The sequence below is a fragment of the Pecten maximus genome, chromosome 5, assembly GCF_902652985.1.
Source record: "Pecten maximus chromosome 5, xPecMax1.1, whole genome shotgun sequence".
Taxonomy (NCBI): Eukaryota; Metazoa; Mollusca; class Bivalvia; order Pectinida; family Pectinidae; genus Pecten; species Pecten maximus.
The window spans coordinates 20,770,405-20,785,276 of record NC_047019.1 but is presented as its reverse complement, the minus strand read 5'-3'; the positions used below and the strand labels follow the sequence as shown (position 1 = coordinate 20,785,276).

Here is a 14,872-nt window from a genome sequence, read left to right as displayed (position 1 = left end):
CTTGAGAATAGGAAAAGTTGAGTTGACATGAGGAAGGAGACTGTTTACTTTGATAAGAATATCCGTTTCATATGGTGTTTTGACACAAGTTACTGTGATAAGATAGCATACTCTGGTCCAGAATTAACAACAACAGGAACTTATTCTGCTATAAGGAAGAAACTTTATTTTAAGTATCATGACTTTCAATCTGAAACTTTAGCATCAACAGAAGTGGTGGTATGACATAATCAGAAAAGTATTTAATCAGTTGTGTTGTCTGTCATGACGTGCAAAGGAAGAACAAATCTATATTTGGTCAACAGTCAACATCAGTGTGTGTTTTAGGATGTTTTTGATATTTCTTAATTCTTAATACATAGAATAGTGAATACCTGTAAGTGATTGAGGTGCAAGATAGGTAAATCAATTATGTAGGAAAACAATGAAAGTGTATGGGGATAAAGAGCCCAGATAGCATTGTTATAGATGGGTCAGATGTGTCAGAAGAAGGTGTTCAATGGCAGGGGATTCTAGAGGGAATTGATGGCGCCAGATGCCTGTTTTTCTCTGGTAGAGAACTTTGATTTTAAATATTAATGATGATAAAATAAAACATGATAGCTATATATCAAAATAAGCCTGAGCTCATTGATCAGGTCGCTGTCGGTTAAACTGTAAACACGGTTGTACATAGGCCTAGGAGGCATGGTGTGGATGTAGGACCTGGTAGGGTGTAGGACCTGGTAGGGTGTAGGACATGGTGGGGGTGTAGGACATGGTGGACTGTAGGACCTGGTAGGGTGTAGGACCTGGTGGGGGTGTAGGACCTGGTGGGGTAAAGGACTTGGTGGGGGTGTAGGACCTGGTGGGGGTGTAGGACCTGGTGGGGGTGTAGGACCTGGTGGGGGTATAGGACCTGGTGGTGTGTAGGACCTGGTGGACTGTAGGACCTGGTGGGGGTGTAGGACCTGGTGGGGATGTAGGACCTGGTGGTGTGTAGGACCTGGTTGTGTGTAGGACCTGGTAGGGTGTAGGACCTGGTGGGGGTGTAGGACCTGGTGGGGGTGTAGGACCTGGTGGGGTGTAGGACCTGGTGGGGGTGTAGGACCTGGTGGGGGTGTAGGACCTGGTGGGGGTGTAGGACCTGGTGGGGTGTAGGACCTGGTGGGGGTGTAGGACCTGGTAGGGTATAGGACCTGGTGGGTGTAGGATCTGGTGGGGGTGTAGGACCTGGTGGGGGTGTAGGACCTGGTGGGGTAAAGGACTTGGTGGGGGTGTAGGACCTGGTGGGGGTGTAGGACCTGGTGGGGTAAAGGACTTGGTGGGGGTGTAGGACCTGGTGGGGGTGTAGGACCTGGTGGGGTAAAGGACTTGGTGGGGGTGTAGGACCTGGTGGGGGTGTAGGACCTGGTGGGTAAAGGACTTGGTGGGGGGTGTAGGACCTGGTGGGGGGTGTAAGACCTGGTAGGGTGTAGGACCTGGTGGGGGTGTAGGACCTGGTGGGGGTGTAGGACCTGGTGGGGTAAAGGACTTGGTGGGGGTGTAGGACCTGGTGGGGGTGTAGGACCTGGTGGGGGTGTAGGACCTGGTCGGGGTGTAGGACCTGGTGGGGGTGTAGGACCTGGTGGGGTAAAGGACTTGGTGGGGGTGTAGGACCTGGTGGGGGTGTAGGACCTGGTGGGGGTGTAGGACCTGGTGGGGGTGTAGGACCTGGTGGGGGTGTAGGACCTGGTGGTGTGTAGGACCTGGTAGGGTGTAGGACCTGGTGGGGTGTAGGACCTGGTAGGGTGTAGGACCTGGTTGGGGTGTAGGACCTGGTGGGGGTGTAGGACCTGGTGGACTGTAGGACCTGGTGGGGTGTAGGACCTGGTAGGGTGTAGGACCTGGTTGGGGTGTAGGACCTGGTGGACTGTAGGACCTGGTGGGGGTGTAGGACCTGGTGGGGGTGTAGGACCTGGTGGACTGTAGGACCTGGTGGGGTGTAGGACCTGGTAGGGTGTAGGACCTGGTTGGGGTGTAGGACCTGGTGGAGAGGGCTTTTTCTAAGTTGTAATAACTTGTGCCCGATCCTTTTGTTTATAACAATAAAATATTTTCAAATCAAATCAGGACCTGGTGGGGGTATAGGACCTGGTGGGGGTGTAGGACCTGGTGGACTGTAGGACCTGGTGGGGGTGTAGGACCTGGTGGGGGTGTAGGACCTGGTGGACTGTAGGACCTGGTGGGGGTGTAGGACCTGGTGAGGTGTAGGACCTTGTGAGGTATAGGACCTGGTGAGGTGTAGGACCTGGTGGGGGTGTAGGACCTGGTGGTGTGTAGGACCTGGTGGGGGTGTAGGACCTGGTGTTGTGTAGGACCTGGTAGGGTGTAGGACCTGGTGGTGTGTAGGACCTGGTGGGGTGTAGGACCTGGTGGGGTGTAGGACCTGGTGGGGTTGTAGGACCTGGTGGTGTGTAGGACCTGGTCGGGGTGTAGGACCTGGTGGGGGTGTATGACCTGTTGGGGGTTTAGGACCTGGTTGGGGTGTAGGACCTGGTGGGGATGTAGGACCTGGTGGGGTGTAGGACCTGGTGGGGGTATAGGACCTGGTGGTGTGTAGGACCTGGTGGGGTGTAGGACTTGGTAGGGTGTAGGACCTGGTGGGGATGTAGGACGTGTTGCGAATGTAGGACCTGGTGGGGATGTAGGACCATGTTGGGATGGATCTGGTGGGGGTGTAGGACCTGGTGGGGGTGTAGGACCTGGTGGGGGTGTAGGACCTGGTGGGGGTGTAGGACCTGATCAGGGTGTAGGACCTGGTGGGGGTGTAGGACCTGGTGGGGTGTAGGACCTGGTGGGGGTGTAGGACCTGGTGGGGTGTATGATCTGGTGGGGGTGTAGGACCTGGTTGTGTGTAGGACCTGGTAGGGTGTAGGACCTGGTGGGGTGTAGGACCTGGTAGGATGTAGGACCTGGTGGGGTGTAGGACCTGGTGGGTGTAGGACCTGGTGGGGGTGTAGGACCTGGTGGGTGTAGGAGCTGGTGGGTGTAGGACCTGGTGGGGATGTAGGACCTGGTGGGGGTGTAGGACCTGGTGGGGGTGTAGGACCTGGTGGGGGTATAGGACTTGGTGGGGGTGTAGGACCTGGTGGGGGTGTAGGACCTGGTGGGGGTGTAGGACCTGATGGGGGTATAGGACCTGGTGGGGGTGTAGGACCTGGTGGGGGTGTAGGACCTGGTGGGGTGTAGGACCTGGTGGGGGTGTAGGACCTGGTGGGGGTGTAGGACCTGGTGGGGGTGTAGGACCTGGTGGGGGTGTAGGATCTGGTGGGGTGTAGGACCTGGTGGGGGTGTAGGACCTGGTGGGGTGTAGGACCTGGTGGGGTGTAGGACCTGGTGGGTGTGTGGGCTGTTTGTTAAAGCTTAAGGCCAAAGTTTATAATCTGTTCCTTGTGGATTCAGATTTACTGCCATAACAAATATATTTGTTTTGAAATATTCAAAATTTAAAATAGACTGCACCCAAATAATTTGTCTGTAAATTTAGAATTAAAATTCATCAAACCCTACCATGCTGTCTTATACATGTAACTGTTTCAAATCCTTGATTTGATTAGATTAGATTTAAGTGAATGTTTTGTTTCAAATTTGCCATTTCAGTTTACACAAGGCATTGATGGAACTCCAACAGAAACAGTTGGATGAGCTTGCTAGTTGGATGGGCCAAACTGAGGCTGGCATTCAAAACCAGGAACCAATCGGATCCGACTTGACAGCTATTAGAAAACAAGTGGACGACCACAGGGTAAATACATTCAGCCACACCAAGGGTAGGAGGAGACCTCTGCAATCAAATTGAGCAATGTTGATTTTAACAAATTTTATTAAGATTGTGGAAATGTCAAATAGATTGAACGACAAACAAGTCTATGTAGATTCTTCCCATGTGTGATTAGAAATGGAGAATAAGATAAAAGTAAGATGACTAGATTCGAGAATATTTTTATGTGACCATTGTGGGAAGGGGGATATAGTGTTACCCATGTCCGTCCTGTCCCAATGAAATATAACTAGCTAATCTCAGGAACTGCTGATGCGATCCTCGCCAAACTTGTTTTAGGATGTCAAGTGGCAGTGGGGGCATTTGTGTCTTACAGACATTTTCTAGTTTATCAAAAATTTTAAAAGAAGAATATTTGGTGACATATTGCTATGATCACTCTGGTGTTGGTGTAGTTCTGGCCCCAGCTTCATCACCATTCCTCAACTTACAGGGACATAACTTAAAATTTCCCAATTTAAAGTTAAGAGATTTCCTTGAATTATGTGATATTAATGTAACTGGTGCTTGCTTTGGTTCTGTCCATATCAGAGTATTTATTGTGAATTTCAAACATTGGTCTTAAGTATCTCACAGAGTTGTGGATTTCCAAGACATACATCTGTCAGATTTTGTACTATCAACTGTTTGATGTTTTCAGGAAGTATTTTAGTTGTATAAGGCTATTGATTTTTTAGTACAATATGTACTGTTGTGTTCTCCCCAATGTACCTGACCCTCTCATCTTTGAAATATACCGTAAGCCTGGCATGATAAATGTGTAGACTTCCAATACAAGGGAGATTTGGGTCAACATGCAGACTCATTTTGATAAAATATTGATGCTGACGTGATGTTTAGTTTGATTTTACGACATTGTTGGGATGATGGAAGTTATTTGAAAAAACGCAGTATCAGAACCTCCTTAAATCAGTGTCAGGAAGGCTCTTGTATCAAACATTGTCTCATCAAACATTCCAAGGATGTAGATTTTAATAAAAACTTAACTTTATGGACAAAAATGGCAGAGTGTCTTCTGTAATCCTGACAACTTTATTGAGCTAGTGAACTGGTCGAAATTGTAAACAGTTTTCAAATTTAGATTGAGGATGTATTTTTTCATTGGCAGTTATTTTCTTATGCCTAATTCAATGTTTATGTAGGCCTGTATAGTAAGGAAAAGTTTAGGTTAGATTATGGATAGTGAGATAGTGAGGGTATAAATATCTAAATGATTTTGATTAAATGCTGGAAACATTGCTTTTGCTGCAAACTATGCGAAATATCTAAGAGATGCTGCAGTGAAATTCCTGAAGTTTAAAACTGCAATAAAATCTGAAAAAAAGCCATTGATCAAAGCGCCCCAAACAAGTTTCACAGTTTTTGAAACTTTCACTTGCGTAATGGCTGCCATGCTTTTAAGTGTCGGAATGTGCATGTTCTCTCACTTAGAGTGTTACACAGAGGTGTTGAAAATCAAACTGCTGATCCATGAACTAGGTTTCTGTAATGTATAAAGACTTCCATAGCCACTAAGGGACAAACCATAAACATTATATACAAGCTCATCACATAAAGTTTGAAATACCACGATCATTTTCATAAAAGTTACTGTAAATTTTCATAAAAGCTGATCATAAACTTTCAGGAAAATTACATCTAATACTGTAAGAGTGTTATTATTTTATTTTTGAATTGATATATAATACAAATGAATTAGCATATTTTTTTCTATACCCAGTAAAAGTTAGTTGAAGAAATTGGTGATCTGTTTTAACTTGAGGTTTTTGTACATTTTCTTGTGATTTGTGGAAAGATGTATGGCGTTAAAAGCCATCAAATGATATATACAATTAAGGGATTTGGCTACCCGCCAACTCAAAAACAGAACATCCTGTAACAAACTGTTATCTCGTATTAGTTGTGTATAAATTTCATCTCCATAGACTCTTTGCTCCACTGATAATGTCCAAACCAGTTAATATAATTTGATGTTTATTTTTCTGTAAACCTAAATAAAACATTGAGATATTGAAAAGATTTTACAGGTTGAAATAGGTTTATAGAAGGTGTAGGGTTCTTGAAGGGAAACATTGAATCATTGGTGATAGATCAGTTGGAAACATAAACGTGCAATGATGTGGAGATTAATAATATAAAAAAGCAAACTTGTCCTCAAAAAAAAAAATAAAAATGTCTGTATATCAATTTTACTGACCTATGATAGCACTCTTAAAAGTTCTTTTTTCCCCCCTAATAAAAACCTGCTTGATTATATCCATTACCTTGATAAATGATTATCATCTAGTCCAAAGTTCCCTCGTGTCTGTTGTCTGTCCGTTTGTCAATTGTCCATTAAACTTTTTTAGGTCACCTGAGACAAAGTCTCAAGTGACCTATTCTAATTGCCTTTTGTCCGTCGTCGTGCGTCGTGCGTCGTGCGTCCGTAAACAATTTACATTTTCAACTTCTTCTCCAAAACCCCTAAACCAAATTCAATGAAATTTGGCAGGAAGCTTTTATGGCTAAAGGTCAACCAAAATTGTGAATTATATGGTCCCCAACCCCAAGGGGCCTGAGGGGTGGGGCTAAAAAGGGTCAAATTGACTAAAACTTCAAAAATCTTCTTCTCTACTCTCAAATATGATGGAATCAAACACTCTTCATAGATGGAAAGGTCTTAAGCTACTTTACCAAAATTGTGAATTTCATGACCCAGGGGTCTCACGTTTGCCCCTGGGGAGGGGATAAACTTAACTATAGTTTATATAGGGAAATCACATTTTTGACTATAATTTGTTGGATTTCTATTGGAATTCATTCAAACTTGGTTAACATTATCAGCATGGGAAAACAGACTGATGGTATACACATGTTGGCCTTGACTGACCCCCAGGGGCTGATGGGCGGGGCTAAAAAGGGTCAAATTGACTTAAACTTCAAAGATCTTCTTCTCTACTCTCAGATATGGTGGAATCAAACATTCTTCATAGGTGGAAGGGCCTTAAGGTGCTTTACCAAAATTGTGAATTTCATGACCCAAGGGTTTCACATTTGCCCCTGGGGAGGGGGTAAACTTTACTATAGTTTATATAGGGAAATCACATTTTTGACTATAATTTGTTGGATTTCTATTGGAATTCATTCAAACTTGGTTAACATTATCAGCATGGGTAAACAGATTGATGGTATATATATGTTGGCCCTGACTGACCCCCAGGGGCTGATGGGCGGGGCTAAAAAGTGTCAAATTGACTGAAAGGAGGTGGTGCATGGTGGCCCACGGCCGAATCTTATTTTATGCATGATATTATGATATACTTTTACCAAATACATGTCATTTTAGACACTAAAACGAAAATTGGCAAATGCTGTATACGCAGCGCCACCTAACATGATTTCTGTAAAAAATGTGTACCCTCCCTTTTAAATTCAATATATTTCTCGTACAAAAGTACTTGATAAATTTCATATTGCATTGATAGTCTCATGTGATGTTATATTTTATAAAAACATGTGTGTTTAGTATGAATTTGTATAATAGAAAGTGCAATTACAGCTTTTTTAACAAAATTATCAGTAAAAAATGTACCTTCTTGAAATTTTCTTTTATTTGTTAAGTAGATAAAATGTAATAATCGTTGGAGTACTATCAAATTTTGCTTTTAGAAAACATGTTTGCATATTAATCTTAATAGACAACCAAAAAAAATCATCAAAAATTACTGGATAACAACAGATTTTTGCATACAAAGAAAGGTCATGAAGTAAATTGTATTAAAAAACCAAAGGTTACAAAGGAGCACCCTGTCTGACACAAGCAGTAAAGCAGTAAAATAATGTTTAATCGAACGTTTTGATGTACATTTTGTAGCATTTGCCTCTATTTTTCAGTACTTTCGGTACTTCGATATGTTGTCCAAAATTTGGGGTGTATGCATTTAACATAATAAAATCTTGGCATATCCAGTAATTCACAAATTAAATTTGTTTCATTAAATGTTTATGAATATACATAGATTATTTCTAACCGGAAATTTTGATAGTACTCCATTAATAACTTTGTGGTATTAGACTTTAAATGAAAAGTTAAAAACAATGATTTTCACAAAGAAGACATCAAATTAGGCTGAAATTTAATTTTAGTGTCACGGAGCGTGATGATTCATATACAAAATTAAACCTTAAACAAATGGGGTGAATTTGTTTCACAAATAGGAAATAAATATTCTTTTTTTGGTGATTTCATTATTTCCCCATCAAACTGCATAAGAAGCTAATGTTTTGACCGCTAATTATTATAGAACACATTAGCTTCTTATGCAGTTTGATGGGGAAATAATGAAATCACCAAAAACAGAATATTTATTTCCTATTTGTGAAACAAATTCACCCCATTTGTTTAAGGTTTAATTTTGTATATGAATCATCACGCTCCGTGACACTAAAATTAAATTTCAGCCTAATTTGATGTCTTCTTTGTGAAAATCATTGTTTTTAACTTTTCATTTAAAGTCTAATACCACAAAGTTATTAATTTCTTTTCTTTTTTTGGTGATTTCATTATTTCCCCATCAAACTGCATAAGAAGCTAATGTTTTGACCGCTAATTATTATAGAACACATTTAAAATGTGTTCTATAATAATTAGCGGTCAAAACATTAGCTTCTTATGCAGTTTGATGGGGAAATAATGAAATTTGATGGGGAAATAATGAAATCACCAAAAAAAGAATATATACATTGAGGAATGGAAATTAATTCCTCCCACATAATCGGGGATATTATGCTTTTGACAAAAATATGTTTCCGGTAAAAAAATCGCCGTGGGCCGATTTAGCCCTCCTATGCACCACCTCCTTTACAAATCTTCTTTTCAAGACCCAATTAAGATCAAATACTCTTCATAGGTGGAAGGGTCTTATGGTGCTTTACTAATGTTATGAATTTCATGACCCTGGGGTCACAAGTTTGCTCCTGGGGAGGGGGTAATATTTACTATAGTTTATATAGGGAAATCATATTTTTGACTATAACATATATGTATTTGTTTGATTTCTATTGGAATTCATTCTAACTTTGTTAACATTATCAGCATTGGATGACAGCTTAATGGTATACACCTGTTGGCCCTGACTGACCCCTAGGGGCTGATGGATGGGCTCAAAAGGGTCAATTAGATTAACTGAAATACAAAAAATGTACTTCAAATCTCTGGGGACCGTTAAGGCCCATGGGCCTCTTGTTTAAAAAGATTTCGTAAAGAATATTACATCATTATTGGTGGGTATGGCATAAAGCAATGGATTGTAGGAAAGTATAAAAGTATCAAAAGTACCTGACAGCTTTATGTCTTGGATTCGTTCTGGTAAATGTCAGTGTTTCTTGGCCATCGACTGATAAATGGTTTAACAATTAAATTAACACTGATCTTACATGATGTTTCTGAATAGGGTATCAGATATTTGACAGATTAAGTAGGAATATCCAGGGTTTTATTGGAAATAAAAGTTAAGAATCTGCTGTTGATGGTTCTGCATGTCTGTATCTTGAGCCAAAATCATGTCTTTTGGCTTAGAAATGTGTTTTTTATGTGTACTTCTACTTCTTCGCACTGTCTTAGGTCTCTGTATGATAGCCTTGACGGGTATCTAAATCTCTGATGTAGTGTGGATTTAAGGCTGGCAGTACAGACAACCTATGTGGAAATTTAAATGTTAACAAGTAAAATTGATTTGTTAAAATTTCATATATAACCGCATAAAGCTATGAATGAAGATTTAGAATTAATTTGATCTATGAATAATTATACTGAAATGTATCTGTTTTTCTTTACATTATCATTTGTTTTCAGAAATGTATCTGTTTTACATTATATGTATCATTTGTTTACAGAAATGTATCCGTTTTACATTATATGTATCATTTGTTTACAGAAATGTATCCGTTTTACATAACATGTATCATATTTGTTTACAGAAACTACAGGAGGAGTTGGAACAGCAACAGATGAAGGTTGACAACCTGCGGGACATGGTGGTCATTGTGGATGACGACAACACAGAGCAAGGTGAGAGTGTGACATAAAATGGAGGGTTCTGGTAACTACATGTAGACATAAAATGGAGGTTTCTATAGTAATTACATGTAGATTTTATCCATATCTAAACTGTTACAGAGTTTTCGTGCGTTGTAGGGACATATTTTCATGATAAATATTTAAAAAAAAATTGTGATATGATGCATCTTTTAATTCTGCAAAACAAAAACATGTCTTGTTGAATGACATAACATCCAAACATCCAATTTGGTACTGAGGGTTAGCTTAAAAATTACTTCTGAAAAAGTTTAGTTAAACCTGTCTTATCTTACACCTGAGTTTTCTGACAGTTTAACCCAGTGGGGCCACGGTGGCCAAGTTGTTAAGGTGTCACAACACTTTATCACTTGCCATCCATCCCTGCAGGGCTGCAAGTTTGAAACACACATAGGGCAGTTGCCTGGTACTGACCGTCTAAGGCCAGTGGTTTTTCTTCGGGTACTTTGGCTTTAATTCTTCCACCTCCAAAACCTGGCACATCCTTAAAAATATGTCCTGGCTGTTAATAGGACTTTAAATAAACCAATCAAGTTAAAGAGGCTTACCCGCAGACGGACCGGTAAACGGCAAATCTCCGATCACTAAATAAACTTCAGTACACGTTTCTATGTGACAAAATTAGAGGCTTTCCGACTTTATTTCTTGAAAACAATTACAGAATATGTATTTAAAAGACGTTTTAAAACTCAACCTGAGAGGGAAATGTATGGAATATAACGGCAAATCTTCTTTGTAAATCGCCGCTGCCTTTGAAGTTATCACTGTGCGGCACTGTGCACGTGCTTGTTTCTTTGATGTGTCAATCAAATTAGACTTATTGCGGGTTGCGATTAAATAAATAATATTTAAAAATGAGGTTTTAATAGCACTTTTCAGCGTTTTATAAGGAAAATAAAATGAAAAACTCAACAATTCCAACAATCTGTCATGTGTAAAAAATCTTTTTCTATTAGCCAATTTTTCTGATCTCTCTGCGGGCAAGCCTCTTTAACCCAGTATAAACACCAAATAAAGCCTTTGTGTACTGATGTATTGGTCAGCATATTGTTGCCTACACAGTGTCAGATGATATTCAGTGTTTGCTTGGAGTTGCATTTCTAAAAAAGATAGTTTGGTAACTAGATCACTGTGGCCTATATTTGTAGCCTATGAGGTTGTAACTAGATCAATGACCTATATTTGTGGCCTATGAGGTTGGTAACTAGATCCCTGTGACCTATATTTGTAGCCTATGTGGTTGGTAACTAGATCACTGTCACCTATATTTACAGCCTATGAGGTGATGGAGAACCAGCTTCAGAGCCTGGGAAAGCGATGGGCAATCATCTGTAACTGGACAGAGCAACAGTGGCTCCTCCTACAGGAGGTTCTTCTCAAGTGGCAGCACTTCTCTGAAGAGCAGGCAATGTTCTCTGATTGGCTGGCCGAGAAGGAGTCTGTACTCAGTAAGATGAGAGAGTGTGACCTTAATGACCCTGACAAGGTCATAACACAGGTCAAGGACTTAAAGGTAAGAAGCTGACACAGATACTATGTCTATGTTAATTTTTTCAAGAATCATACATTTTCATTGATACATTAAAAAGATATGAATAAAAGGGTTGCTGTTTTGATTTTTAGCTATATATGATCTTCACTCTCATAGTTGTGTGAATTAAACTTGCAATTACAACATCACTGTTTGTCACAAGTATTTTGTCAAGATATATGCCTATAGTCTTCTGTCCAGAGGGTAGCTATATTTTGACATTTCCTTCCCCAGGCCATAGAAACTGATATGGTGGAACAAGTCCAGAGATTTGATGAGCTAAATGAATGTGGACAGCAGATTGTCCAGTATGTGGATAATGAGCAGACTGTTCAAGAGATAAGTTCTCAACTAGAGGGCTTCCAGGAGAGGTGGGAGAAACTCGTACGCCAGATGGAGATGCAGAGCAAACAGGTAAATTCACTTTCTTTTTTCGACTGTTGTACTATGAGGTTGTAATGACTTTTCACTTTGCGATAGGAAAGCATTATTTGATTAAAGGCAAAATTAATCTTTGTAAAGGAGCTGTCATAAATTCAGTAATTTACAGAAAATTTAAGTCCATGAATTGTTAAGTTAAAGGATATTGATGAAACTACAGCCAGTTGTAGTTGATGATAGGGAAAGAAAAATCTGTCAGAGTTTTGATGTAGTCTAAAAAAATATGTTTGAGGTTGGAGGTTATCTTAGATCATCCCTTTGCAAGTTTGAGGATGTTGTTCATTTGAAGCTCTGGTATCGGTAGCTCAAAATTGAAACAGTTGTATAAGGTATTTGGATTAAGAAATGCCTCACTGGTTACATATAAAACAATAGAATGGTAGTGTATAATATTCTCACTAACCAGTCATGAAAATATACAGGCCTTTGGAACCTCTTCATTTAAAGAACTGTTTCCTATTTTATTTTGATTTAAGAATTTTGATTTTGGAGATGGGTTGTAACTCAACGAAGAAAAAAACATTTTAGAATTTAATGCAATGAAGACAGCTATAATAAGATAATACAAAAAAAACAGACGTTACTGCAGGCAAGTTGCTGACATAAGCATAATTTAGTTATCCATGTTTCAAAGTTGAAATGATCAAATCAAAATGCAGTTGATTTGTGCAGCTGCATTTTGTCATCATAATAATCAAGTTTTCTTCCATCAATTCAATAACTTCATGTCTTAATATTGATTGATTGACAATGCATGTTGTTTGCATTTTCAGATTGCGGGATCCGGAGTAGAATTGAGTAAGGTGTCAGAGGAAATGATGTCAGAATTTTCTACAGAGGGACCATTGAGGTCACCTACAGTGTCATCAGCCAAGAAACGAAAGGTTGACACTGCTACACGTAAGGAATATGATTTTGAGATGACAGAGATCACCGCCTGGTTTGAAAAGACAGAATCTGCACTGGAGATGTTGACGAAGGATGACGCATCACTCTCCCCACAGGACAAGTTCACTGTAGAAGAACAGCTGGTCCTGGTACAGGTATGTGTACCATATCTTATGTAAGGTCTCTCTAAGCCAAGTTGTAGCATCTTGTAGTATCACGATGGACTTCAGCATTTTCATTGATCACTTCTGAAAAATACAGGTAGCCATTTACATACAGTAGCTAAGTCATTCTGAACATCATACACATGTACATCTTGCATCTTAACCTGTGATCCCAGTGAGAACATGTTTGACAGAGCGATGTATATTTGGTTTGGATGTGCTATTCTTGCCATGTATTTGGCTTAATTTCATTTTGACAAAAGGGTATTTTTTATGAAAGACTAGATGATACGTTTCTTTGTCCACAGGATACAGAAAATGATGTAAAGGCCCACTCAGCAGAGGTGTACAAAGTTCTCTCCCTTGGTAGAAGTATGCTGACAGAATTCAAGATGTGTAAGTCATCTGTCCTTCCACCTCTGAATAAACACTCTGTGTAACCTGTGTATATGTTTATTGATGGGTTTAAGATGCAGAATCTACACATTTTGAGGAATTGTGTCAATTTTTAGATATCTTTAGTCTTATCAGAGTTATCTCCCTTGTCTCATTCATGTCACTGACCTGTCTCGGCAGAGTTACTTCCCCTCCTATGTAAGTGATAGATTTTGTGATGAATTATGTGTAAACACTTGTCATTTCTTTCAGAGTAGCTATCCTTGATCCTTGTAACTGGCTTGTATAAATTGTTATCAGCTGAGTAAATCACTGTGGTGCAGATATGTTTTATGAAATTAATTTGAATGTGCCTTTATAAAGACTAGATTTCGGAGACACACACCATCAACAAAAACAGACATTCTGCTGTTGTCTTTTGTTTTAACATTATAAACGAGAACCAGATGTTAAGAATTAAGATGTGCTATATATATACACTGAAGACCAGATGTTGTGTGGTAGACTCCAGGGGATACTTGTATATGTTTTTATCTGTTTTGACAGAGAGTTGTATAGATGTCTGGTAATGATTTGTTAAATGTGGTAAATATGATTGAGTATTTGAAAAAAAAAGATTTTCTTGCTTTCAAAATTTGAAATGTGGACAACATGTCAGCCAGCAACATTGTTCAAACTTGTTCAAATTGAAAATGTTTGCAACCTTTGACTGAAGTTATGTGTTGAATTTTTGTGAATGTTGGGGATATTTACATTATGACTGTGTGTTATTATGTAAAGAGCCTGGTCTGTGTAAACTCTGTCTGTGAATGTTAGTGTCAGAAGGAAATGTTTGTAAACCTACACTGTCTAAAGTTTTCTGGTTTGTGGGCTACTGACATCAACAGAGGATGCTGTATCTTAAAACCGTTAAAATTTCTAGTTGTGTTCTGTTTTCGTTGTTTTCAGTCTGAACTAGTTATCGTTACAGCATCGTGGTTCAATGGCCATGTGAACTCCTGCTTTTGTCAACAGCTGGGAAAGTTTTTAGTTCTCGACTGCTGTACTATGAGGCTGTATGGGTGGATCATGTAATGTAGTTGAAATGTTTGCTGTCACCTGGGAAACAGATTTAACTAAGTTAAACAAGTTGTACAGACAGCAAAATATGTAAATGTTTGCAGAGAAATTGGAATCATTTGAATTTCGACAATTCCTGGTTTGGAGGTTTGTTGGATTCTTACATCCAAGATTGTTTATTCGGATGGTGTAATACAGTATGAATGTCTGTTGATAGCTGGCGAACCGTTTGACGTGCTCCAGAAGTCAATCACTGAGCTAGACCAGCGTTGGGAGCGGCTCCACAGGCTGCTAGCGGACACACAGGTACAAGTCGACCTCAACATGGAGACCAAGAAGTTCTACGACGACCTTCATACCCTCCAGGAACTGATGGGCAGCTATGAAAAATGGGTGGGCACAGCTGAACACACAGCCGAGGAAGCCACAGAGATCACCAAACAGCTGGAACAGTGTAGGGTGGGTAACTCGAATGTCACTGCTGTCACTGTTAGAACTAAAACGATCGTCTGTTA

The 14,872-nt window shown here is 40.0% G+C and overlaps 1 protein-coding gene across 3 annotated transcripts in view; it reads left to right on the top strand.

Moving 5' to 3' along the window:
• LOC117327467 (dystrophin-like) overlaps positions 1–14,872 on the top strand; it is a 336,112-nt gene that overhangs the window by 104,598 nt on the left and 216,642 nt on the right. For all 3 annotated transcript variants that reach the window (XM_033884469.1, XM_033884471.1, XM_033884470.1), the window contains exons 12-18: positions 3,622–3,766; positions 9,761–9,851; positions 11,153–11,391; positions 11,644–11,823; positions 12,624–12,893; positions 13,211–13,298; positions 14,575–14,816. In XM_033884469.1, the coding sequence (XP_033740360.1) occupies positions 3,622–3,766; positions 9,761–9,851; positions 11,153–11,391; positions 11,644–11,823; positions 12,624–12,893; positions 13,211–13,298; positions 14,575–14,816 (1,255 nt within the window). The remainder of the gene's footprint in view (positions 1–3,621; positions 3,767–9,760; positions 9,852–11,152; positions 11,392–11,643; positions 11,824–12,623; positions 12,894–13,210; positions 13,299–14,574; positions 14,817–14,872) is intronic.